This window comes from Myotis daubentonii, chromosome 2 (genome assembly GCF_963259705.1).
Source record: "Myotis daubentonii chromosome 2, mMyoDau2.1, whole genome shotgun sequence".
Lineage (NCBI taxonomy): Eukaryota > Metazoa > Chordata > Mammalia > Chiroptera > Vespertilionidae > Myotis > Myotis daubentonii.
Window position 1 is genome coordinate 37,069,370 of NC_081841.1, and position 27,816 is coordinate 37,097,185.

A 27,816-nucleotide genomic window follows, 5' to 3' on the forward strand; every position below is an offset into this window, starting at 1 on the left:
AAGGTAAAAGGTCCAGGTGAGAATGACGTTTGATGATAAAGGCCAGGTGGAGTAAGGTGAAAAGCTAGAAATTTTTTTCCTGGAATCTAAGAGGCAAGTCATAACTCCAACTTTATTTCCTTCGCTTTTTCCAGGGAGGCCAGAATCTACTTGATTTTTTTTTCTATGTCTTTAAAATTTTAGTTCCTTATTCATGGTGGATTTTAAAGAAAATAATGGGTGACATCACCTTACTGTGAAGCAGCTAAGTTGCATTGAGAGAAGCACAAATGGAACCAAACAATGTGTTGAAAGAATTTCTTGTTTTACAGATAGGACTGTCTTCTCTGGTTTTGAACTTCCGCCATCCCAAGTTAAAGTGTTAATCAGCATTGGAGTATCTTCTGTTCAAAACAGGGGAACCGTACTTGTTAAGAAGGTGTTATTTAACAACTTGTCATTCAGGAAGAAAGCTGAAGCTTGTAATAATAAAACCAATGTCCAAACACATACTAAACAAAACAAAACACATATTCTCCCCAAGTTAAGGACTAGCATGGTTGGTTCTCAAATCCTGGTGTGGGAAAGTTTTCAGGGCTGTTTTGTAAGATAAGAGTGAACCACCCCCTTCTCCCTCCCAATCCTGTCCCTCCCCAGGATTAATTCATGTCTCATGGCAACGCAAGGTCCTTCGTGTTATGTGGGGTGAGCTTTCTAGTATTTGCAATGTGAGGGAAGTCAAGGAAGAAGTGGTCCTTCCTGAAGCAGTTAGTCCTCAGTGTGAGAGGGAGGGGAAGGAAGGATAAGGGGGGAGGGGGAGGGGGGGGGCAAGAAAAGTCGCCTCTCTAGGCCAATATGAGCAAAAGTGGCCCGGCTTTCCGCCCAAAGATAACATTTCCTAATGGCTAGTCCAACAAGCCGGAACAGGGAAAGCAACGACTTTCTTATATGTTAGAAAGTATTTTAAAAGAGGGCACGAGATCTAACTTGAGTTGAGTTGTACTTCTTTCTTTTAATAGCATAAGTCGGATAACGGGCCGCAGCAGCAAATACAAGCTCTTCTGCTTCCCAGGCCTTTATACCGGCTGCACCCCATGCTCTGAGCCCCGCAGGACCTGCTGCCAACTGGCTGGACTCTGCAAGATGGCTCCTGCACAATGACAAGTCCGAGACGCAGCTGTAGGTGCCACCTACGCGACCCGAGGCGGCCAGTGAGCCTCAGCCCCCGGGACACCAAGCGGGGCTGGGCCAGAGGGGCGATCCCAGAGGCGATGTTTCGTTGACTCCCCGGACCCCAGACTTTCCTCACTCCTTTCCTCCCACGCCGGTCTCCCTGGCTTTTTGTCTTGCCCCCTCGTACAGCAGCGTCTGGAAGAGAAAGCAGACTGGCTGCGTCTCGCTTCCAGTCCCCGGGCGGGCGAGCACCGCGGCAGACCCCGCAGGCTGCAGAGCCGCCGCGCCTGGCGCGCGGGGGAGGCTGCGGGGCCGCGCTGCCCGCCCCCCGCGCCGCCCGGTCGGAGGCCCGCAGCCGCCAGCCCTCCCGGGAAGCCGGGGCCCGCCCGCGGGTCTGCGGGCCGCAGGGGTCCTGCGGGCGGAAGTGCGGAGCGCGGCGTGGGAGGAGGCAGCGCGGGCCGGGGCTGGGTCCGCTCCCGGCTGACGCGGCCCGGGACGGCCCGCGCGGGGACCGCCGCCTCCCCACGCCCGGCGCGCGCCCGCCGGCCCTTGTTTGGCGTTGAACGCGCCCGGGAGGACAGGGTCGCCGCTCGGGGGCAGCGCGACGGAGCCCAGCGGCCGGGCCCGGGAGGAGGGGCTGCCTCAGCGGTGCCGCCGCCACCCAGATCTGCCGGCCTCCTCCTCCTCCTCCTCCTCCTCCGGCGCCAGCCCCCGGCGCGCCCAGCCGGAACCCGGCGAGCGGGGCGGAGAGGCGAGCGCGCAGAGCTGGCGGGCCCCGCCGCGGCCCCCGCGGCCCCCGCCATGTCGGCCGAGGAGATGGTGCAGATCCGCCTGGAGGACCGCTGCTACCCGGTGAGCAAGAGGAAGCTGATCGAGCAGAGCGACTACTTCCGCGCCCTCTACCGCTCCGGCATGCGCGAGGCCCTGCGCGCCGAGGCGGGCGGCCCCGAGGTGCAGCAGCTGCGCGGCCTGAGCGCCCCGGGCCTGCGCCTGGTGCTGGACTTCATCAACGCCGGCGGCGCCCGCGAGGGCTGGCTCCTGGGCCCGCGGGGCGATCAGGGCGGGGGCGCGGCGGCCGAGGAGGAGGACCTGGACGAGGCGAGCCTGCTGTCCGAGCTGGTGGAGGCGGCCTCCTTCCTGCAGGTCACGTCCCTGCTGCAGCTGCTGCTGTCCCAGGTGCGGCTCACCAACTGCCTGGAGCTGTACCGCCTGGCGCAGGTGTACGGGCTGCCCGACCTGCAGGAGGCCTGCCTGCGCTTCATGGTCGTCCACTTCCACGAGGTGCTGTGCCAGCCCCAGTTCCACCTCCTGGGCTCTCCTGCGCCAGCCCCTGGCGATGGCAGCCTGAAGCAGAGGCTGAGGGAGGCCCGGATGACGGGGACTCCGGTCCTCGTGGCCCTGGGGGACTTCTTGGGGGGACCCTTGGCCCCTCACCCCTACCAGGGGGAGCCTCCGTCCATGCTCAGGTATGAGGAGATGACGGAACGTTGGTTCCCGCTGGCCAACAACCTTCCTCCCGACCTGGTGAACGTCCGGGGGTACGGGTCTGCCATCCTGGACAACTACCTCTTCATCGTGGGCGGGTACAGGATCACCAGCCAGGAGATCTCCGCTGCGCATTCCTACAACCCCAGCACCAACGAGTGGCTCCAGGTGGCCTCCATGAACCAGAAGAGGTAAGCACGCAGCAGAATTCTGCTGCCTCCTCCTTCATTGCCCTCCTGTTTGCCGGGCAGTCGCCGGAGGCTGTGCGGAGGTGGGAATGGCACCTCCAGGACTGTGGTTGGCCTTGAAGCTGGCCAAGCTCCCAATGCACTAAGGACTTTAAAGGAAGAAAAGGCCCCAAGGAAGTCTGCAAGCTGAGTGGTTTCCTTGCAGGTATTGTGCCTGTAGGCCAGCTGCGTTCTTGGCCTTTATCCCAGTGGGAGAAAACATGTGGTGGTTTCCTAAGATGCTTAAAACTGTTCTTTAATTTTGCTTTTATTTTTACCTTTATTTTATTTTATTTTTTTAGGCTCCGATCCTGATAATGATGACACATTGGGCAGTAACCTGTATCCCTGACTTTGGGGGATTGTTGATGTTGTTAATGACTTTCGAGCCTCCCACACTGGAGCGCCACAGGAGATGATATTTGGGATTGTGTTAATATTACCTGTATAGGGCTGTCTTTCTTATTTTTCTATTCTCTCTTTTGCATCTCACTTCCTCCCCAGATTGTCATCATTATTGACCCAAAGCTTGAGTCTGGAAGTGGTCATCTACCGTATTAGAATATTTCCACCCACCTCAACCTTCTCCCTTCCCATCCTGCAAAACCCTCCCAATATGAACTTGGGTGACTTAAACAAAGGGAGAGAAAGGGGGGGGTAGAGAAAGGAGTCAGGAAAGGAATAGGAAAACAGGAGCAAAGCAGATACAGGAAGAGGTGGTAGGAAATAGAGATGGTAGAGCCCAAGATGAGCCAGAGCCATTCAGAAGTCGGAGAAGAATCAATGTAACCCAAGAAAGGACAAGAATACAAGAATACCCTTTCTTCTGGTCCACCTGTATCCATCTCCAGCACCCCATGCTTCCTGCCCTAAAATATGGAACAAGGAGTCAGGGGACTCACCACTTGTTAAAGAAAGTCTTAACAGGAATGGGGAAGCCATTACACATGTTTACTTCACTTGAGGGGCACCCCAGGCCAGGGGGAACACTAGCTTTATTTCTAACTATAGTGTAAGTGTTCCTTTTTCTAATGATTAAAAATAATATGTAATTATTCTAGAAAATTGGAAAAAGGAAAAGAATAAAGAAGCAGAAAGGTTATCACTGCCACTCCCTCCTTCCTAGAGGCAGTAGCCATCTACAGGTTAGCATATTTTCTTCCAGCCCCTTTTTAGCTAAGATGACATCATATTTAAAATTTGATGTCAGGAATATTATTACTATTATTTTTTAAAATACATTTTTATTGGTTTCAGAGAGGAAGGGAGAGGAAGAGAGAGAGAGAAACATCAATGATGAGGGCGAATCATTGATTGGCTATCTCCTGCACTCCCCCCACTGGGTATAGAGCCAGCAACCTGGGCATGTGCTCTGACCAGGAATTGAACTGCCACCTCCTGGTTCATAGGTCAGCGCTCAACCATTGAGCCACTCCAGTTGGACAAGAATATTATTTTTAAACAAATTCTAGGAGCTTTACTTAAAGCAACAAAGAAACATTCAGTGGTTATGAGTGATGCTCAGATTAGGGGTGTAAGACCCAGCAGGTTGTCTGTCACCTCTACACACGTGTCTTCTGCTGTATCAACTGGTGCTCAGCACGCCTCCCATAGTTCCACAACTCTCTCACTAAACCTCATAATTCTTTTCTTTCTAAAATATATTTTATTGATTTTTTACAGAGAGGAAGGGAGAGAGAGAGAGAGTTAGAAACATCGATGAGAGAGAAACATCGATCAGCTGCCTCCTGCACATCTCCTACTGGGGATATGCCCGCAACCCAGGTACATGCCCTTGACCGGAATCGAACCTGGGACCCTTCAGTCCGCAAGCCGATGCTCTATCCACTGAGCCAAACCGGTTTCGGCTCTTTTCTTTCTTGACAAATCTTTGGTAGTCTTCTGTACCTCTCCCCCCATGCCCACCCCAAGGAATATCCTTTCCGTCCTCTTTGAAAAAAAATAAAAGTATTCGAGTAATGCCTGAATTCATGCTTAGAAAATTGCAAATGACATGAAAATTATTATAGAGTAAAAAAGTCTATCTATAGACATATATTTAAATATATATTAACTAGGGGCCCGGTGCACGAAATTCGTGCACTGGGTGTGTGGGGGGGTGTCCCTCAGCCCAGCCTGCCCCCTCTCACATACTGGGAGCCCTCAGGCGTTGACCCCCATCACCCTCCAATCGCAGGATCGGCCCCTTGCCCAGGCCTGACACCTCTGACAGAGGTGTCAGGCCTGGGCAGGGGACCCTCAGCTCCCCGCGGTTGCAGGCTCCGCCCCTGAGCAGGCCTAACGCCTCTGGCTGAGGCCTCCGGCTCGGGCAGCGGGGACCCACAGCTGCAGCGGCCCCGCGACCGTGGGCTCCGCTTTAGGCCCAGGCAAGGGACCCCTAGCCCCCGGGACTGCCAGCTTCGACCGTGCCCAGCTCCCATCGCTGGCTCCACCCCTACTTCCTGCTATCACTGGCCAGGGCGGCAAAGGCGCCTGATTCTCTGATCATGGCCCCAGGGCCGCCTTTGCCCTGCCCCCCAGCTCTTAGCTCCCCCCTGGGTTTCTGATCACTGTCAGTGTCAGGGGGCTTCTTCCTGCTTTCCCTTTCGCCTCCCTGCATTGTGCCTACATATGCAAATTAACTGCCATCTTGTTGGCAGTTAACTGTCAATCATAGTTGGCAGTTAATTTGCATATAGCCCTGATTAGCCAATGAAAAGGGTATCGTCGTACGCCAATTACCATTTTTCTCTTTTATTAGTTTAGATACTTATGAATTATAAATGTATATTCATATAAATATGTTGATAGTGCTTAATAGGGGAAAATGATGTACATGGGGTGTGTATATATAACATACATGTATATTTTTACTCAAATTGATTAAGTTATGCTGATTATTATAGCAATTGATATTTCCACTTGACATTATTGTAGCTGACAGTTTTTTCTATATCAACAAACAGATCCACCCCAGCCTTGTTAATGGCTATGTAGTATTTCAGCCCGTGTATGTACCATAATGTAATTAACTTCTCCCTTATTCATGAACATTTAGATGACTGCCATTTGCCATTATAAACAACTAGAGGCCCGGTGCACAAACATTTGTGCACTCGGGTGGGGGGTCCCTCAGCCCAGCCTATTCCCTCTTGCAGTCTGGGACCCCTCGGAGGATGTCCACCTGCTGGCTTAGGCCCGCTCCCTGAGGGGACGGGCCTGAGCTGGCAGTCAGACCTCCCTCTGGCAGCCCGGCAGCCCTCAGGGGATGTCCACTTACCAGCAGGGAGCAGACCTAAGCTGCAGTCAGACATCCTTAATGCTGCTGAGAGGCTCCCGCCACCACCGCTGTGCTGGCAGCCATCAGCCTGGCTTATGGCTGAGCAGAGCTCCCCCTGTGGGAGCGCACTGACCACCAGAGGGCAGCTCCTGCATTGAGCGTGTGCCCCCTGGTGGTCAGTGTGTGTCATAGTGACCAGTCATTCCCAGTCGTTCTGCTTTTAGGGTCAATTTGCATATTACCCTTTTATTATATAGGATAGAGGCCTGGTGCATGGGTGGGGGCCAGCTAGTTTGCCCTGAAGGGTGTCCTGGATCAGGGTGGGGTTCCCGTTGGGGTACCTGGCCAGCCTGGGTGAGGGGCTGATGGGTGTTTGCAGACTGGTCACACCCCCTTCAAGCTGGGGGTCCCCATTGGGGTGCCTGGCCAGCCTGGTTGAGGGGCTGATGGTGTTTGCAGGCTGGTCACACCCCCTTCAAGCTGGGGGTCCCCACTGGGGTGCCTGGCCAGCCGGGGTGAGGGGCTGATGGATGTTTGCAGGCTGGCCACACCCCCTTTATGGTGGGGGGTCCCCACTGGGGTGCCTGGCCAGTCTGGGTGAGGGGCTGAGGGCTGTTTACAGGCGGCCAAGCCCCCCCCGGTGACGGAAGCTCCCAGCCTCTCCTTTTTTCTTTTTCTTTTTTTTTTTGCTGGGATTTATTTACCTTCTGTAATTAAAACTTTGTAGCCTTGAGAGGAGCTCAGAGCCAGCCAGGGCGGGAGGGAAGCTTGGCTTCCTCCATCGCCAGGGGCAACCCAAGTCACCTGCTCGCTCCAGCTCCGTGGTTGCCAGCAGCCATCTTAGTAAGGCTAATTTGCATATAGTTGCTCTGATTGGCTGGTGGGCGTGGCTTGAGGCATAACGAAGGTACGGTCAATTTGCATGTTTGTCTTTTAGTGTAGATGCTATGTTGAACATCTAGGCATATGTGAGTTAGTTCTATATGGCAAATTCCTGGAAACCCTGGATAAATGTTTTGTATGTCTCTGATTGAGAGATTATTCTTTTCATATGATTATCAGCCATTTGTATACTTTTGTAAGTGGCCTTTGCTAATTTTTTTAAAAATTGGCTTATCTTTTTCATATTTATTTTGTTATATTTACATATGTAGATATTAGTCTCACAAATGCCTGAAGTTACCATGGATGTAAAGTCAATGAGTAGAGGTGGGAGTTATGATGAACCAGAGAGCTACTGCCCCACCACAAGAGGGCTCCACCTCTCAGCCACAGCTGGCTCTGGTATTGCCAAATGGAAGAAAGAAATGGTGTGCCAGACATGTAGATATCCTTATTTTTTTTAAATGTTGGCAGCTTACTCCATTTAAAAAACAAATAAATCAACAAAAACAAGAAAAACTGAAGACCCAAAAAGTGCAGGCTCTAGTTTTGGACTTAAAGTTTATAGCATATTCTTTCTTTCTTTTTTTTTTTTAAATACATTTTTATTAATTTCAGAGAGGAAAGGAGAAGGAGAGAGAGAGATAGAAACATCAATGATGGGAGAGAATCATTGATGGGCTGCCTCCTGCACAACCCCTACTGGGGATCAAGCCCACAACTCGGGGATGTGCCCTTGACTGGAATTGAACCTCGGACCCTTCAGTCCACAGGACGACACTCTATCCACTGAGCCAAACCAGCCAGGGCTATAGTATATTCTTATGAAGATATTTAAAATGTTTTGCAGTCAAATTTGTTAAGAATTCTTTGAACTTTCTATCTTACACAGGAAAGGATTCTACAAACTAAAAATATATAAAATATTCATGATCTATTCTACCTCATGACCTATTTTTTAATTTTGCCTTTTTACACTTAGATCTGAATCTCTTTGGGATTTATTTTTATTTAAGGTACTAGAGGCCCGGTGCACAAAAATTTGTGCACTCGGGGGGTGGGGGGTCCCTCAGCCCAGCCTGTGCCCTCTTGCAGTCTGGGACCCCTCGGGAGATAACGACCTGCTGGCTTAGGCCTGCTCCTGGGTGGCAGAGGGCAGGCCCAATTCCTACGTGCAGCCCCTGGTTGGGCTCAGAGCAGGGCCAATTGGGAAGTTGGGGCGCCGCCCCCTGTCATGCACAGAGCAGGGCGGATTGGGAGGTTGCGATGCCACCCTCAGTCACGCTCAGGGTAGGGCCAATGGGGGTTGGGGCACCGCTCCCTGTCACACTCAAGGCAGGGTCGATGGGGAGGTTGTGGTGCCACCCCCTGTCACGCACAGAGCAGGGCCAATCAGGGTGTTGGGGCGCTGCCCCCTGTCACGCACAGAGCAGGGCCCATTAGGGGGTTGGGGAGCTCCCCCCTGTCACGCACAGAGCAGGGCCCATCAGGGGGTTGAGGAGCTCCCCCCGTCACACACAGAGCAGGGTGGATCAGGGGGTTGGGGCGCCGCCCTCTATCACCCACAGAGCAGGGCTGATCAGGGGGTTGGGGCGCCGCCACTGTCACACTCAGGGCAGGGCCGATGGGGAGGTTATGGCTCTACCCCATCACATACAGAGCAGGGCCTGTGTGTGTGTGGGGGGGGCACCACCCTCTATCACCCACAGAGCAGGGCCGATCAGGGGGTTGGGGCGCCTTCCCCTGTCACGAACAGAGCAGGGCGGATAGGGAGGTTGTGGCCCCGCCCCCTGTCACACACAGAGCTGCAGGGCGATCAGGGAGGTTTGAGCGCTGCCCCCTGTCACGCTGATCCCGGTGCTGGGAGGCCTCGCGGCTCCACTGATCCCAGTGCTGGGAGGCATATTACCCTTTTACTATATAGAATAGAGGCCTGGTGCACGGGTGGGGGATGGCTGGTTTGCCCTGAAGGGTGTCCTAGATCAGGATGGGGGTCCCCACTGGGGTGCCTGGCCAGCCTGGATGAGGGAATGATGGCTGTTTGCAGCTGGTCACACACCCTTCAGGGTGGGGGTCCCCACTGGGGTGCCTGGCCAGCCTGGATGAGGGAATGATGGCTGTTTGCAGCTGGTCACACACCCTTCAGGGTGGGGGTCCCCACTGGGGTGCCTGGCCAGTCTGGGTGAGGGGCTGAGGGCTGTTTTCAGGCTGGGACTGAAGCTCCCAACTGCTCCTTTTTTTCTTTTCTTTTTTTTAAATTCTGGGCCAGCTTTAGCTCTTAGGCTCCAGCTCTTAGGCCTCTGCTCCTGAAAGCAGGTATCTGGTTTTTTTCGGTTCTCGAAACTCTGTATCAACTCCATCTCTGAGATCCCGGCTAGCTGAAAGCTGGTTTCTGGAGTTTTGTTTAGTCTGTATTTGTTACAATGTTTGAAACTGCAGGCTCAGAGGCCTGCAGCGGCAGGCAGGGAACGTTGGAGTCCTCCGTCACTGAAGCAAGCAAGCCTCATGTTAGTTTCAAGCTGCCTGGCTGCCGGCCACCATTTTGGCTGACAGTTAATTTGCATATCGCCCTGATTAGCCAATGGGAAGGGTAGCGGTTGTACGCCAATTACCATGTTTCTCTTTTATTAGTGTAGATAGTGTGGGGTTATAACAAGTTTTTGAAATGTCCCAGAGGCCTTAATCCTTCTCACTATGATTTGCAAAACCAGTTATTATATGCTCATTTTCTTGTTTTTAAATTGCCAGATTGGCTATTCCTGCATCAATAACACATTTTTTTAAATTATAATAGTTTGGTAATCTATGAGGTGGGCAAAAGTAGGTTTACAGTTGTGAGTGACATTCTTTTGCCTTAAGAAAGCTATTGTAATAATCATAACCAGCATATCTTTTTCCATACAAATAGCTGTGAACCTACTTTTGTCCACCTACCCCTTATCTTATTTTTTGTCTAGTAAAACAAAGCCCCCTTTGTTCTGTTTTGTTTTAATTCTCTTGGCTATTTTTTGCATATCTTCTTCAGATAAGCTTTAGAGTCAGCTTGTCAAGTCCTGTTGGGATTTTGATTAGGATTATGTAGCATTAGATTAATTTGGAGGAGGATTCACAGCTTTATAATATTTTTACAGCTTGAAAAATGGTTTCTTTATCCAGGAATTATTTAGATCTTTTGGTTCTTCATGAAAAGTTTCTTTTATTATCTTTGTAGCTGCTCTATTTTTCTTACAAAGATACTTTTTAAGTTATATTTTCTAGTTGGGTATTGATGCCACATTGGAGTGTGTACCCTTCTTTATCTCCCACAGCTTTGACTCAGATCTGACATACTATCAACCAGGAGTCCCTTCCTGAATCCTCAATTGGGTTCAAACTCTGTGTTCTTCTAGCACAATCCCACTTTGAATTGAATTTTTTTGTTTATGTTTGTCTCTCTCCCTTCCAATTGAGTCCAGTTACTTATTCAACGCTTATGTATTCCTACTGTAAAGTTGGTGTCCAAAAAATAATAGATGTGTGCAATGCATGGTTTGTTGAATTGTGGCATAGATTTTTATGCTACTGTAATAAAAACCAATGTATAATTTTATAGTCATTTAAAATGTAACATTTTAGTAAACAGTTTAATCTTATAACAGTCACTATAGTTATTTAGAATAGCTGAAAAACTATGTAACACTTAATTGAGCACTTAGTTTGTGCTAGTTACTGTTCCTACTACTTTACATGTATAATCTCACTTATTCTTCACAAGGGCTATATAAGGCAGGTTCCCACTGTACAGAAGCAGAAACTGAGGCACCGGAAGTTAAGTAGATTGCTCAAAGTGTCTACTAGGAATAGTAACAAAAATGGAAGTACCATTTGAATACGTACTATTGGAAGTACTATTGAATATGTATAGCTATTTAGATAGCTTACAAGTTACGGCTTATAGATTGGCAGTGATCATCTTCATTCAGATTTAAAAATTTTCCTTTTAAGAAAGTATTTTCTTCCAAGAAATGGAGCATAGATATTTTATGGAACTGTGCTGCTTCTCAGAAGTTTATCATGTGTGCTTCAGCTTCACCACAGCCTTTATATCCAGTATTTTTCTTGTCATCATTGGATAAACAACAAGGAGGACATAGTTCTTGGCTGCAGGAATTTATAATTGATGAGACAAGTATAAATGAAACCCACTTGTTTCTGGCTAATGCATCCAACACAAGTTTCAGAAACACTGCAGGGAACTTAGAACCCCGAGTAAGAATGGCGGGTTTTACCCAGAATTTCCATTCGCTCCGATTCACTGCTTGTGGGACGGATCTGTACCGTTTTACTTTGACCAAGGGTCAGATGCAGAGCAGCCTGCTTCCCCAGGCCCTGAACAGTGCCACAATCCCAGGTTCGTAATTAAGGACAGCCAGGAACCCTCGGCTTAGACTTTATAAAGCCCTTTGCACCCTGGAGAACATAGTGCCGAATGGCCAGCAGCAGATACAAAAATAAACGGTTAGGGCTATGCCCACACGCTTGAAAATGGCAGCGAGTCCCCATCACTCTTAGAGAGGATGCTTTGAAGTCCAGGCGTGCAACCCTGCCCGTGGTCCGAATGTGGATTTGATCTTGGGCGTTGTTGGGACATAGCTCTTTGAGTGTAAAAGCTTGTGTGCTCACAAAACTGCTTGCTTTCCCTCCTCACTTAAATTAGCGATAACTTGCAGAAGCCGGCCATTGTGGCCACCGTCAGTTCATTAATTTCTCTATTTCTAAAGTTGCCTTTAGTCCAGCCGTGGGCAAACTACGGCCCGCGGGCCAGATCCGGCCCGTTTGAAATGAATAAAACTAAAAAAAAAAAAAAAAAAAAAAAAAAAAAATGACCGTACCCTTTTATGTAATGATGTTTACTTTGAATTTATATTAGTTCACACAAACACTCTATCCATGCTTTAGTTCCGGCCCTCCGGTCCAGTTTAAGAACCCATTGTGGCCCTCGAGTCAAAAAATTTGCCCACCCCTGCTCTAGTCCCTTCCGTTGCCCTGCACTTTTGCTGTAAAGTTGGAGTTGGGTGTGTCCTCCTGTTCTGCGTGTGACCACAGCAAGGCTGGGAGAGAGACTGAACAGTCTCCTGGCAGAGGTGGCATCAGCGTTGTCGGCCTTAGCTGTCCCCTGACCTCTGCGCCGAAGTTTAGTATTTTAGAGCATTTCTAGAGTCCTGGAGCCATCAAGAGATTTTGTACTCTGGTTAATGTTCAGTGGAACCTGAGAATAGTGGGAAAGCAAGCAAACTACTTGTCTATTCACCCTCTCCCCCCACCCCGCCCCCCGCTGCCGCCAATATAATTTTGGCCAATAGTTTAAATTGCTTTGTGCACTGAAGTTTCTCAGAGATGGTAGTAGGTAGGAACCATGACTGATTCTGTTTCCTAACCTCTCCCCTCTGTTTTTCCTGGTCCCCGGGGGAGGTTAATACATAAGGAAGTGGCAGAAAGTAGGCAGCAGAAGGGGAGAGAGGAGGCAGAAGGACCTGAAGGGTCCTCAGACTATCCAATGATGGTGAACCTATTGAGCTCGGTGTGTCAGCATTTTGAAAAACCCTAACTTAACTCTGGTGCCGTGTCACATATAGAAATTTTTTGATATTTGCAACCATAGTAAAACAAAGATTTTTATTTTTCATATTTATTTTATATATTTAAATGCCATTTAACAAAGAAAAATCAACCAAAAAAATGAGTTTGCGTGTCACCTCTGACATGCGTGTCATAGGTTCTCCATCACTGGACTATACAATCCTCTTCTGAATGGTTGAGAAAGGACCTTGGCATTTCACTCTAATTTTCACTGTAACAGTAACAGACTTTTCTGTGCAATTCATAGCAATGAATTGAGCTCGTACTCTGGGCAGCATCTTGTGGTCACTGCTTACTGTGGTCACTATTTTAGGTGTCAATTTTTATTTCATGCCCACAGCATCTCTGTGAGGTAGGTATTATTATTGGCCCCATTCCCCCAAAGGGGAAACTGAGGCTAACTGAGTTTAATTAACTTGCATGTAGTCACAGGGCCAGAACTCTATGCAACTCTATCTCCCTACAGTTGTATACAGCTATCAATCATTGATATTTGTGCACTGGTGTTTATCATGATTTTATGTAACTTAGCTTTTAAGGATTTTTTTAAAAAGAATATGTTGCGTGTTTTTTTGATTTTAGAGAGAGTGGAAAGAAGAGGGAGATAGAAACATTGATCAGAGAGAACATTGATCGACTGCCTCCTGCATGCCCCCTACTGGGGATCGAGTCCACCTCCCAGGCATATGTCCTGACTGGAATCGACCCAGCTACCTCTCAGTGCATGGGACAGTGCTCAATCCACTGAGCCACACTAGCCAGGGCTAGCTTTTAAGGATTTAAAGAGCATTGTATTTCTTCTAAGTGAAGTAGAAATTAAATCATTGAATTTTTCTTACTTTCCTTTCTGTTTACTATAAGTAAGTCAAGTATGTAGCTCCAACAAATTTTCTGGTTTTACAAATTCTTCTTGTTGCCTCCTGAATGTATTGTCAGGGATCAATATTAAGAAAAACACTGCAGCGGTCTTAATTTTAAAAATAATTTATAGCTTGAATTCATACCTTTACCATTCAGGAAATGAAGAGTGGAAGAATTATTTTCAGAAAATTGGAAATGAGGCGGTAAATGACAAGAATTTATGAATGAGAGAGCACTTTGTACAGAATCCCAGAGTGCATCACGGCCAATAACAGTTGTAGTTGACAAATGAGAAACTGACCCTCCTGAAGTGTAGAAACTCAGGCGTAAGACAAGTAGAAACGCATTTCCTCTAAGTGACCTGTTTCTGCAGGTGTGACCCTTTTCAACCCTTACCACGTGCAATATTGTGCTCTTCTTATCCCCACTTCACAGGTGGGAAACGGAGGCTCAGTGACGTGTCCATGGTCACATAGCTGTTGAGCAGTGGAGCCGAGATTTCCCTGTACAAGCCTGGGCTCAGACCCCTTAGCAGTAGGCCTCTTCGTTAAGATGTCTGTTTTGGGGTGGCAGTTTCATCTGGATACAAATTCAGTGTAGAAAAATGTTCTCCTTCGAGTGAATTCAAGCATGTTGGGGTCTGGAGAGATAGCATTTACTTTTAACTGCCTATTCATTCAGCCTCAAAAAGAAGCCCCTTGCATGTTTGCTCAGGACAAATGATGCTACTGGTTGAATACTAAGAACTGTTTTGATCTGACAAAATTTACTATCTGTGTACCTACGGGGAGCAAAAACAAATTGTGGGCTGGTAAAATTTAGTGCTTATTTACAAGCTTTATTTCCCTTGGTTCCCCAAATTTGCACGCATAGGGAGGGCATCATGGTCAGATTTTAAGGACCATTGGCAGCAGGAAAAGTAAGCAACATGAATCAGGGACCCCCCAGTAGTTGCCGCCACTGTGAGGTCTGTTGGCATGAAAAATGGAATGGCTGGCTGGGTTTAATAGACAATATGGGCTTCTTGATGAAGAGGACTCTATTCACTCTCTGATTTGAAAAAGAAAACTAAACTAAAACTTAGGTATAAACATTTCAAGCACTTAAAAAATTCTTAGTTTTCTAATAGGTGGCTATCACTCACATATGTCCTGAATTCTAATGCATCAGTGTTTATCAAACGCCTTTAGGTCAGGCATGGTCCACTGGTCCACTGCACTGCTTCATCTACTCTCTTACACACTTCACTCCTATGTAGCCTCTATCCCCATTCTTTCTTTGGATATTGTTACTTTTGAAGAAATCATTGTTTTGGCGTTAGACGTGGCCTCTAAATTCACCTGGTCTAGCCTCTTTATTTCATACTAGAGGCCCAGTGCGCGAAATTCATGCATGGGTAGGGTCCCTAGCAGCTGCCAGCTGCCAGCCGGGGCCTACCTTCATTTTGCGCTGCCCCCTGGTGGTCAGCGCACATCATAGCAAGCGATCAAACTCCCGGTCAGTCGAACTCCCAAGGGGACACTTTGCATATTAGGCTTTTATATATATAGATATAGATATAGAAAATGGAGAAACTATAATGCTAGTAGCTTATCTCTGTGTAGCATTTTCTGACCAATTGTTTGCTCTAATTGTTTTGACCACCCTGTGCTGGTTATTACCCCTGTGCTAGAGATGAGGAAGTGAAGGGTTGGGCCCAGGTCAGGTAGCTGGTTATCAGCAGAGCTGGGACTCAAACCCAGTGTTCTGATTTCTGGCCCAGGTCTTTCTGTTGCATCATGCTGCTGCTCATACTATTGTGACTGGCCCAGCACTTCGAAATGTTTCTCCTTCCCCGTGTGCTGAATCCTATGAGCAGCATTTAATTCTATTACTGCATATGGGGCTTGAAATCAGTGTATTTCTCTTTTTAAAAATCATTTAACGCTATGATAGGTGAGCACTTGTTGATATAAGTATTTGTTGAGTTAACATGTATAAGTTCCCTAAGAATGCTGGACCAAAATAGTTTTAATCAGTTCAGTGCTTACCTGCCCACCTTACCTGTTTTGAAGCACCATATAAGATGCCCTCTTATGGAGGAGGGAGGAACAGCAATCTCCTTTGGGGTGCTCTCGGTAGTGGGGTCTCTGAATCACCCTTTAGCAACCACACTTTGCATATGCCTGTCTGTGTAAGGAAGCAGTGCTGGTGATTACCTTGGATAGAGCCTACCCACAGAGTAGGAAGAATGAGGTAAACATTTTGAGTAGAGAGAGACAAGGGAGTGGAGTGGGTGCTTTTCTCCCTTAACCCTTGGTCTTGCTCCTGAAAAGAAGGTATTGAGTTTAGTAAACAGAGTAACTTTAGTTCTGGTGTAAGGCTAAGCAAGATCAGTTCTTGTTATATTAACTGCTTATCTTCAGTTGCTAAAGATTGGAGAATGCACCATTCTTGTGGACTTTTGGGGACAAGAGTGAAATTTGAGATGTGCTTTGGCCATTCCTCGGTCCCCAGGCCGAATGTCACCCAACATGGAGAGCGAATTTTCTTCTTCTGTCCAACAGGTTCCACACTCTTCTTTGGCAGCTCCTGCCATTGTCTTATTTCTTCATGATCAAGAGAACTGACTTTGTGAACCCCTGTGTTCTGTCTTTCAGGTCTAACTTCAAACTTGTGGCCGTTAATTCAAAACTCTATGCCATTGGTGGGCAGGTCGTTTCTAATGTTGAGTGTTACAATCCTGAGCAGGATGCATGGAATTTTGTGGCACCCTTACCCAATCCTCTGGCTGAGTTCTCTGCGTGTGAGTGTAAGGGGAAAATTTATGTCATTGGAGGATATACGACCAAAGGTAAGTGAAGGGGCCAAGTAAGTGGTCCTCTTATATGTCAGCTTTGCAGGCAGCCTGGGAAGGGCAGAAGCTGCCAGAGGAAACACTCCAGTGTACACAAGTGTGATTTTGTGCATTACGTACTGTGTATTTACACATCTGGAAGGAAGCGAGTCCTATGTGACAGGGTGGTTTGGACAGGAGGGGCCTTTGATGCCTTTGAATAGGGTAGGGAGAACTGTGAAGAAAATATGTGTTTCTGCTCTGGAAAGCTAGCCTTATAGTTTGTCATCTTAAGACTTGGCTGGGTCATTCCCATCCTTTTCCCCAACACACATGAATCCCCCACATCCAGCACTATGGGATTCAGTGCCAGACATCCTTGCAGAGTTTTGTTTTCATTTGCTCCCGTTTTGAGCACAAACATGATGAGCTGTAGATTCTGAAACGCAGCTCTCAGCTGTTGCTTACACACCATAGGAGGAGCAAGAGAACATGATATGAGAAGATTCTTTTCTGACCGGTAGGTGGGAGGTGGTTCTGCTATTTATTAAACTGTGCATATATTTTTTCACATTTTTGGTGGGCCTTTTATAGTTAACTAGAGGCCTGGTTCACGAAATTAGTGCACTTGTGGGGGAAGGAATCCCTCCGCCCAGATTGTGAGAGGGCGCAGGCCAGGCCGAGGGACCCCACCGGTGCATGATCAGGGCCGGGGAGGGACACGGGAGATTGGCCAGCTGGGGAGGGACCACAGGAGGGCTCCAGGGCATGTCCGGCCCTCTCGCCCTGTCCCGATTGGCCAGACCCCAGCAGCAAGCTACCTACCGGTGGGAGTGTCTGTCCCCTGGTGGTTAGTGCACATCATAGTGAGCAGTTGAGTGGCCTTAGCATATCATTAACTTATTATGCTTTGATTGGTTGAACGGCCAACTGGATGACCGGACACTTAGCATATTAAGCTTTTATTATATAGGATAATTTGGAGATAAAAGTTTCTCCAGCAGGTTTTATACGGCTCTTTATAGTAGGAGCCCCTCACAGGTTATTGGCAGAACACAGCTTGGCTGTGGGAAGAAAGGCAATGGCGGGCCACCAGAAAGAGGTGCCCTTCCTTTGATCTCTCACCTCACCGATAAAGCTGCTGTTTCCAAGTCATCTCCTGGCTGGCCAAGGAAATTTATTTCTTCATTTGCTCTATCTGACTGTAGAATGTCCAGAATTTCAGAAAAGGAATAACTGGACTCCTAGGACTTTGGGCCACCTTGAAGTCCCAGTGACCACTCTGTTTGACATAATGAGATAACCTGTCACTTCTCTGTGGTGTAACATGGGCAGGACAGGCCTGGGGAAGTGATGCTGGTGGCCCACTGAGCTGTATGCGACCACATGTAACATTGTATAAGACAAAAATCCACGTGCTGATACAGCACAGGTGACAAACATTCTTTTCACCATAACCAAATGTGTCCTGTTTGGGGGATTTATGTTAGAGGAAGAAGTTGACTGTAAGGTGTTTTATGAGCATCTGATTCACTTTTTTTATTATTATTAATTCTTCTTAGAGCGAACTCTAAACAGATGCTCTGGTGGGGAGGGTGGTGGGTGCTGTGTTAGTTTCCTGTGGCTGATTTAACCACTGACCGTGAACATGGTAGCCTAAAACTGCGGAAACGTGTGTTCTCACATAGTTCTGGAGACCAGAAGTCTTAAATCAAGGTGTCGGTAGGGTCTCGCTCCCTCAGAAGGCTCTAGAGGAGAATCATTTCTTTCTTTTTAATATGTTTTGATTGATTTTAGAGAGAAAGAAAGAGGGAGTGAAACATGTGAGAAACATGTGAGAGGATGTGAGAGAGAAACATCGACTGGTTGCCTCCCATATGCACCCCAACCAGGGGTCGAACTCACAACCTGGGTATATGCTCTGATCAGGAATCCAACCAGTGACTTTTTGGTGGTACATGGGATGGTGCTCCAACCAACTGAGCAACCGGCCAGGGCGAAAATCCTTTCTTGCTACTTGCAGCTCTGGTGGCTTCAAGTGTACCTTGGCTAGTGGCTGCATAGTGCTCATCTCTGCCTTTGTCTTCATGCATCTTCTCCTCTGTGTGTCCGTGTCTTTTCTTCGGTCTCCTTCAAGAACACGCTTCTCGCTGGATTCAGGGCCCACCTGAGTAATCCAGGATGATCTGCAAAGACCCATTCTCCAAACAAGGTCCCATTCCAAGGTTCTGGGGGTTAGGAGGTGGACATACCTTTTTGGGGGCCACCATTAAGCTCACTACCGGTGGTGTGTTTGTCTAGGCATTTAAGGAGAGGCAGTGACAAGGAGCAGTGTAGGGGGAACAGTGAGCTTCCCCCTCCACTCAGGCTTCCATCACCCATGGAGCTACTCCCAGTGTCCCTCCCTAGTGATTCTCCACTGAAGATAATTACCAGCTTTTCCTTTACAAATAATTGCGGGGGGGGGGGGGGAGGGGGGGCGTATAAGAGCACTCAATTCTTTTCTCTTTTTATTTTGTTAATCCTCACCCAAGGATATTTTCCTTTTGATTTTTTGAGAGAGTGGAAGGGAGAGGGAGAGACAGAGAGAGAGCAGTATCGATGTGAGAGAGACATATCGATTGGTTGCCTCCCCATGCGCTCCCTGACCAGAGCTAAGGATCAGCCTACAACTGAGGTACGTGCCCTTGACCGGAATTGAACCTGAGACCCTTCAGTCTATGGGCCAGTGCTGTATCCACTGAGCCAAACCGGCTAGGGCTCAATTCTTTTATCTTCAACATTGGTGTTCAGGTTGAGTGGCCAACTTTATATGCTTACGCAAACCACAGCCTCCAGAGAATTCCTGTGTGTGCACATGTACCCCTGTGTTCGTGTCTTTTCTCTGAAGACAGTAAGTACAGCTACTCACTCGTGAACATTTCTAAGAAATTATGATTCCCCTCTGGCCGTTGTAACACAGCGTGCGCCCTCTGGGCTGACCTACGCACGCAGATCTCTGGGCCTCCCTCCCGAGCGGGAGCTGTGAATCCTGGCAGGCCGCACTGCCCCGGAGTGCCCTGCTGGTGGATGGCCCAGATTTTCCGTGACCCTGGCTGAGCCAGTGTTCTTTAGATTTGACCTGGAAAACCCCTGCTTGTGTGTTTTCTAGTTTCAAAAGCCACGGCTAATGTACCTTTTTCACTCGGGCCACCCACTGTGATTGCTGTCCCAGGTTCCGCAAGCCAAATGCCCATGATGGGCTGGTTAGGTGAGGTGGATGGAGGGATGTTTGTGTAAGCGTTGAAAACGAGTTTTCTGAGATGAGAGGGCAGGGCAGTTCCTTGTACGCTGAAGCTGCCCTCTCCACTGGTTAGTCTCTTCCCAGCATTTCCTAATAGTTCTTTGTACATAAAACAAACCATAATTGTTGTGAAAAAAAAAAAAAAAAAGAAAAGAAAAACCCTCAGGACTTCAAATTGGGTTCTCAGCCTGTTGACTTCATTAGGTGAGACTTTTAAAATTCAGAAAGTTATAGTTCATGATTTTTTTGATAGTTATTTGACTATTATAATTCTTGGGCAGGCACTGAAGACTTAAAAGAAAATTCATTCGAAAGTAATAGTAGCTACTAAAGGGAAGAAGGGTAATTTGTTTAACGTCAGAATCAACCCTACATGTAAAAGAGAAAAGATCACTTCTTCAACTCAAGCCACCTCCTCATGGTCTGAGCCTTTGTTGGGTGAGGAGAGAAAACATTTACAGGAGACCTGGGAAGACCTTCTGACCTGGAACTGAGAAATACACTGACGCTTCACCAGAATAAGTCCTTTATTCATGCCATGGGAAGCCAGGTTACTAAGGAGCACTTTCTGATAGATTAGCAATCAAACTCCCCAGGGCCGTCTCCTAGAATGAGCTTTGTCACAATAGCTGCAATAAAAAGAAATATAGGGAGGTATTGGTGGGGTGGGAAACAGGAGGACAGTTCCCTAAAGCTATAGCAGTTCTGGTATTCCTGCAGGTCTGCGCGTGTGCACACACAGGGTTGGTCTCCTCTCTGTTCCCTCTGTGCCCCCTTTGGAGGCACTTGTCTTGGCACCAGACATCGTGGTGGAGCTCTTTAATCGTTGCCCTCTGTGGCGAGTCCTTCCAGCTCAGGTAGAAGTGCTGCTCCCACTGCTCCCACTTCTGCAGCCGTGGGAAAGCTGTACACTTGTGCGTGCAGTCAGTTCCCCAGCTGAGCTGTCTTACACTGATAGACTGTTGTTTCTTTAAAACACAACATACAGCCCTGGCTGGCTTGGCTCAGTGGATTGAGTGTCGGCCTGTGGACTGAAGGTTCCCAGGTTCAATTCCAGGCAAGGGCACATGCCCGGGTTGCAGGCTTGATCCCCAGTAGGGGCGTGCAAGAGGCAGACAATGATTTTCTCATTATTGATGTTTCTATCTCTCTCTACCTCTCCCTTCCTCTCTGAAATCAATAAAAATATATTTAAAAAATAATAAAATAAAATAAAACACAACACATAGAAAGTTCATTCTTTCTGATAACTCATCACTTCTCCCCCCTCCGCCCCCCGTGAGGCTAAAATAGTCTATTTATTCTTTCCTAGAGGAGAAAAGGGGGGAAAAAAGAAAAATGAAACCATATATATAGTTATTATTTTAATCCTCAGTTGAGGACATGTTTAGAGAAGGGAAGGAAGAGAGAGAGATCAGTGTGAGAGCGAAACATTGATCGGTTGCCTTCCGTAGGCTCCCCAACTGAGGATCAAATCCACAGCCCAGGTTTGTGTCCTGACTCGGAATCCAGCCAGCAACTTTTCGATGCATGGGATGATGCTCAACCATCTGAGCCACTCTGGCAGGGCAAAACTAAATATTTTAAATTTCACAAGCATTTTTAAAAGGAGAGCAGGCAATTCTTCCCCTTCATTCAAAGTAATGTCAGAGCAAGCAGTCTCCCCTCTACAATCTGTTTTTATCCACACAATGACTGTCTCCTGTGAAATGGGCCAGGGAGAGGGAAGGGCCTTTGTCAGTGTGTCTCTGGTGTTAACAATTGGGAAGTAGAATTGCCAGTGATTCTATGGCTTGACAGCCAGAGGTGAGACTTGCATTTCCCCTGCCTTTTTCTGTCCTTTCCTTTTGACAGCCCATAAGAATCCTGCTCACTTGTCTGGTTTTGTAGAATCCGTTGTCAAGAATAGATCCCTGGGGGCTCAGCCTGCCTGTATTAAGTAGTCAGTAGCCTATAGGTATTGATGAAGTTTCTGAGGCTCTGATTTTCTTTACATTGATTGGCTTGGTGGTTCTTAAAGATCTAAGGGCCTGGCTGCCTTGGTTCAGTGGATTGACCTTTGAACCAGGAGGTCACGGCACATGCCTGGGTTGCAGGCTCGATCTCCAGTAGGGGGTGTACAGGAGGCAGTCGATCAATGATTCTCTTTCATCAATGATGTTTCTATCTCTCCCTCTCCCTTCCTCTCTGAAATCAATAAAAATATATATGTTTAAAAAAACCAACAAGATGCTGTCAAAGAACTAGAAGACAGACATTAAAAAAAGTCTCTTTAAAAACAAACAAACAATGGGTGCAAGGGAGGAGGGGACGTGCCCAGGTCACACTGCTCACCTCACTGGTCTTACTGATTTTGAGAGCGTCCCAGGGAGGGGACATGTGTGAATGCGAAGTGAGTGGGGATGGTTCTAAACGGATCTCCTCCGAGACATTTGCAAAACTGTGTTCCCAGCCTCTACTTGTCTGAAATAGCTGCGCCTCTGTGTACCAGGTTATCAGGGAGAGGTAGGCGGTTATATACAGCCTACCCGTGGTGGGCAAACTGTGGCTCGCGAGCCACATGCAGCTCTTTGGCCCCTTGAGTGTGGCTCTTCCACAAAATACCACGTGCGGGTGTGCACGTACAGTGCAATTGAAACTTAGTGGCCCATGCGCAGAAGTTGGTATTTTGTGGAAGAGCCACACTCAAGGGGCCAAAGAGCCGCGTGTGGCTCGCGAGCCGCGATTTGCTGACCACTGGTAGGCAGTTGGTGGTGTTACTCGTGGCCATGTCATTATTTGTCTTCTTTTCTCGTTCCAGACCGGAACATGAACATTCTGCAGTACTGCCCCTCCTCCGACATCTGGACCCTCTTTGAAACATGTGACGTCCACATTCGCAAGCAGCAGATGGTGTCGGTGGAGGAGACCATCTACATTGTGGGGGGGTGTCTCCACGAACTGGGGCCCAACCGGAGGAACAGCCAGAGTGAGGACATGCTCACCGTGCAGTCCTACAACACTGTCACCCGGCAGTGGCTCTACCTCAAGGAGAACACGTCCAAGTCGGGCCTTAACTTGACTTGCGCGCTGCATAACGACGGCATCTACATCATGAGCAGAGACGTGACCCTGTCGACTAGCTTGGAGCATCGAGTTTTCCTCAAGTACAACATCTTCGCAGATAGTTGGGAAGCATTTAGGCGTTTTCCGGCCTTTGGACATAACTTGCTGGTTTCCTCTCTCTATCTGCCCAATAAAACGGAAACATGACTGAATCGACTTAGTATTTACAAGAAGCCTGGTTCAAGACAAAAATAAAATGTAGGGCCCCATTTCCAAGGAGGCTGACTTCATAGGTCACATATACAACAGCTGTAAATAAGCTTACTTGAACTAATTACTTGAAAACTTGTGGAGAAAAGAGACCAACATTATTATTTTTTTAATTATTGGTTTTTAAATTATGGGAGCAAATCCATGATCATGTTTTCATCTAGCTATGATAACCTTGGGCCAATGACGAAAGCTGATCATTGAAAAGAAGATTCATTGTGTCTGCTTAGTAAAGGGCCAAAGTCAGTAATTGGCGCGAATGGTAGAGATGATTTTAAAATCTGTTTTATTTCGGTCACTTGAAATATTCTAATACTTTAAGTGAAAGTGTTTTTTTTTTGGTTATTAATTTACTTGACAAACATTTGTATTAACACTATTGTCTCCACCTTTCCCCCAGTTATAACCACATATACTGTGTTCAGGTATCATTTGCACACTACCTTCTAGGAAACATACAATGATGGAACCCTACAGTGAAGCCTTGCAAGCATCCAGTCCTCCCCAAAACTTGCATAAAAACTTCCTCAGCGATTTTTCCAGTCTTTTTTTGCAATTACAAATGCTGAGTAAATAGGCAGATATAACTACTTATTTCATTTATGTGGCAGGTAGCAGATAGATGTGGCCAGAGAAGTTGCATTGCTGATTGTTTAATAGAGAATATATTGTTTAGAAGGATGCATTCATATGTATTTTAAAGTGGAGTCTTAAATTCAGAGGGGAAGAAAAGGAAACACCAAATAAGAAAAATAATCACCTTTTAAGAGTTACTTTTATTGAATGTATTTGAATTAGTTCTTTTTTTTTTTTAAGACTGAAAAAATAACCTTATATTTAGACCAAGCTTCTTTCTAACTTAATTTTTGCCTTTTAATTCACACTTTGCTTTGGTGGGGTAGGGTGAGGAAAGCTGTGAGCGGCTTGCGCTGGAGAGGGGACGAGGCTCTGATGGAAGTGGAGTGGCATCTGGTGCTGTTTCTGAAGTTAGGTAAGGAGCTCTACTTGATTGTTAAATCCAACGGAGCCCAGTTCAAGCACTTGCGTGTTTTCAGTAAGTCAGTTAACAGTGGATAAAAGCTTCTGCCCATCATAGATCAGCATTTCTTACAAAACACACATATTTACAGAAATTTTGTTTTGATTGAAAAACACTTTCTGAACTTCTCTGATGTTTTGTAATGGAATCAGGTCAGCTGTGCGCTGGATTCCATCCTAACATTCCAGCTACAGTGCGCCTCACTTCAGGAGGCCCCGCAGCAAAGCAGACAGGGTTATGGCACGCTCATCAGGGCAGACGCTTCCCACGTGCCTCCAGGGGCGTGCACTGTGTAGACGGGGTCTAGAGGCGCTACTGCTTCAAAGTTCATGTGTTTCAGGGCTCACTCCAGGGTATCTACAATCGTGGCCTCCTGGCATATTTAAAAGGAGGGTCTGGCTATAAAAACTTCATTTGCACAACTTTTCAGGAACACAGCTAGGTAAAATGAGGTAAGCCTTTATTGTGGCCATGGAGACAGACCTTTGGATCTTGTCACCAACTAATCCTATCAGTACTCAGAAATCTAGTTCAGGGTTTCTAAGTCCTATCCATTTATTCTCAAATACTTAGCCCTTTTTTTTAAGACTTTGCGCTGAAATGTTCCTGGGAATGGTACTTTAACAATAGGTTCATATTACTTTATATTCATTATAGAATTGAATTTCTAGTGACCTATAATTTCATTACATGTATTTAAAAATATAATTTATTTTAGATAGTGTTAACTTCTGTTGCTACAGAGCTTAACTTTTTAAGGCTTGACATTATATATTTAGAAGATTCTGGCCAGTTGAATTAGTTCTGGACAAGCAATTGGATACTAGCTTATAAATATTATATAAAATGCAATGTTAATCCTGCCAACCAGTTCTTTTCCTGATTACATTCTTTGGGTCCATTTTCCTAATGCCAACAACTAGATTCTTGGCCCAAGTGAAGGCATACCCTGATCCACAAAGCTCTTTTTATAAATCAGGTTTGCTGTGTGTGTACATGTGCATATATCTGTGTGTGTGTGTGTGTGTGTGTGTGTACACATGTATAGGCTGGGATATTATAACTCTGAGATATGCAGACTTTTAAAAAGGTTTTGTTGCTCTGGGCTGCCAGCAGTGTGGGGCAAGGTGGAATGTCCAATAGGAACCGACCAGTGGACTTGGGACATCCTTCCTGCGGTGCACAATGAGCTGTGTTGACATTTTGAGGGTCATTTTAATTTAGCTCTGTTCCCATGTTGGTGCCATGTTCCAGTGAAGACTACCTATGTGAAAAGTGAAGTTGCTTTGAAAATCTCCCCTCACCTCCAGGATTTTGCTTTTTGATATGATCCCTCTGTTTTCTTTCTTTCTCTAAAGGTGTTTTCTTTTCTGAGATGCTTTTTGTGGGGTGCTCACCTCCCATTATGGGAGGGGGGTCCTGGGGGGATCCCCATGGTGGCAACCCTGCCAGAAGCACCCTCGTTCACTGAGAATGGTCTGAATGGCAGAGAGTGAGCCCTGAGCGTGGCTTGGCAGAGGGGCATTACTGGTTCTTTCTGTCATTCTTTCTGGCTGTCTTTTCAACATTTGTAGTTTTAGAGGCTTCTCCCTTTCGTGTTCTTTGAAAGTTTTTCGGATGAATGGGTAAGAGTTGATTATTTCAACAGTATTAGTTAAGTCATAACCATGAAGTGCTTAGAAGGTGATGGATACTAGGAGTTAACAAGCAGATTAAGATGACGCCTGAATACCAAAGAGAGTTAAACTCTGCCATTTATTTTGGAATCCAAATCTCAAGTAATTCCAAATGCCTTAGATATCAATTAAAGTCATGCTGAGAGAGACAAATCTCAAGCAAACGATCAAGAAAATGCTTGTTCTCTTTCAGTAAACACTCTCACTGAGCACTGGATGCCGTGCTTTCAAGGTTCCAGGCAAAAGCGTGACTCTGCTTCTTGGCAGCACAGGTAGTTGGAGGGGAAAGGCCTTGGCCTTCCTGGTCAGCCAGCGTGCAGTGAGTAGTGGCTTAAAGCAGAGCATTCGAGAGGCAGCATAGCCACAGAACGGTAACGGGTGAGCGTGGCATGCCTTCCAGCTGGGGATGGGGCACATCTGTGCCCTCCTTCTTTCAAGGTGGCTTTCCGAGCGAGCGGCACTCCTTCCCTCTGTGCCAGGACTGGGCTGTAGAATCCATGTCATCAACACGTCTAGGCATCCATGCCGTCCGTCAGGGAGATGAAGTCTACTTGTCGTCCCCGCCTTAGAGGACTCACTGAATGAGGTGAGTAGATAGTTCCCAAAATGGCTTTGAAAGCAAGGAGGCAATTGAGCCCAGTTCCCAGAAATGTGTACAGTGTGTCTGTCATGTGCAAGACAATGCTAAGAACCGGGGGTACAGATTTCAATGTGCCACCATCTCTGACCTTGAAGAGCCTACCACCTTGTGAAAATGGCCACCGTAATCATAATGCTAGAGTGCCCCTCAAAGACGCCCACTTGTGTCAGACACACAGGGCCTCTGGCTTGGCTGCCTCTTCAGTCCTGGTCCAATCTGTCCATTAGTGAGTTACTAACAGTCATGAAACAGCTTTTCTGTAAGTTTGATCATCACGCTTTTGTTTTTGATGGTATGCTTTTTTTCCTCACTACGTTCCATAGTCTTTTCTGTACTTCCTTTATTTTTGGGGAAAAAGTTATGTGATCTTTATTTAAAAGCTAGAGGGCCAGTGCACTCAAGGAGGGGAGTCCCTCAGCTCGGCCTGCACCCTTTAGCAGTCTGGGAGCCCTCAGGGGATGTCTGATTGACGGCTTAGGCCCGCTCCTGTGGGGAGCGGGCCTGAGTGGTCAGTCGGACATCCTTAGCACTGCTGCAGAGGTGGGAGAGGCTCCTGCCACTGCCACTGCACTGACCAGCCGTCAGCCCAGTGTGGGAGTGCACTAACCACCAGGGGGCAGCTCCTGCATTGAGTGTCTGCCCCCTGGTGGTCAGTGCGCATCATAGTGACTGGTCATTCTGCTGTTTGGTTGATTTGCATAAAACCCTTTTATTAAATGGGATGCTTACTAGGCACCACAGCCCACGTAGCTAAGAGCTCAGCAGCTTGAGCCCTTGAAATGGAGGAGCAAAGCTAGGGAAGTGGGTATATAGAGAGAGGCAAGCTATTTGCATGTGCATTTATACCTATGCCTTTAAAACACTTCCATAACAAGTATTAATAAAGAAACTATCCTTAAGACACTAGTGCTGACTAAAAGTCAGTTGATTTTGCCTTTGTGCTAACTATCTAAGGGTATTTTCCATCTGTATGTTTCATTCACATAAGAGTGTGTGTTTTTCATTTTCTTGTGTTCACTTTGGAGCATGATATAAAATACACACCCACTGACACAGGCACTTGATAAACCATTTTCATTCATTCCTACAGGAGACAGATGAATTGTAAAGGATTGTCAGTTCTGAGGAGCAAAAGTGTGCAGTCATTACTGTGGTAGGATTGACTGGTGCTTTCTCAAAATGGATGTCATAGTTTGTTTCTAGTAAAGAAATGGAAAATGTAATTTGTGTTATTGTGTCATTTTTCTATAAAAAAAATTAGGGGGCTCCTTAGATGTCTATACAATGTTTTCATATCCGGTGGTCATGTTGGGGAAAATGATAATCTGTAGAATGAATAGCTATGTTTTGTTATGACTGATACTTTGTTATAAAGGTTGTATTGAGTCTTCAATTTCAAGTGTGGCTTCCCGTGTAAACATTATCATATGGTTCATTTAAATGCAATGATGCCTATGAGAGCACTTGCCCCAACAGCATTCATTTTGTGTTTAGAACTCTAGGAGAAAATCTCTTCAATAAAGTAGTTCTCAATCAGCTTTT

General features: G+C 47.0%; 1 protein-coding gene across 1 annotated transcript; it reads left to right on the top strand.

Annotated features, from left to right (window-relative positions):
- Positions 1–1,953: 1,953 nt before the first annotated feature.
- On the top strand, positions 1,954–27,816 carry KLHL42 (kelch like family member 42). Its single transcript, XM_059682457.1, has 3 exons — positions 1,954–2,828; positions 16,146–16,339; positions 22,405–27,816. The coding sequence occupies exons 1-3, from the start codon at positions 1,954–1,956 to the stop codon at positions 22,854–22,856; spliced, it is 1,521 nt and encodes a 506-aa protein (XP_059538440.1). The 3' UTR covers positions 22,857–27,816.

What these genes read in the sequence shown, in the direction of transcription:
- KLHL42 (XM_059682457.1), top strand. Translation starts at nt 1,954, where the DNA reads ATGTCGGCCGAGGAGATGGTGCAGATCCGCCTGGAGGACCGCTGCTAC. An exon ending in GCCTCCATGAACCAGAAGAG is followed by an intron (nt 2,829 to 16,145) that starts GTAAGCACGCAG and finishes TCTGTCTTTCAG; the next exon opens with GTCTAACTTCAAACTTGTGG. An exon ending in TGGAGGATATACGACCAAAG is followed by an intron (nt 16,340 to 22,404) that starts GTAAGTGAAGGG and finishes TTCTCGTTCCAG; the next exon opens with ACCGGAACATGAACATTCTG.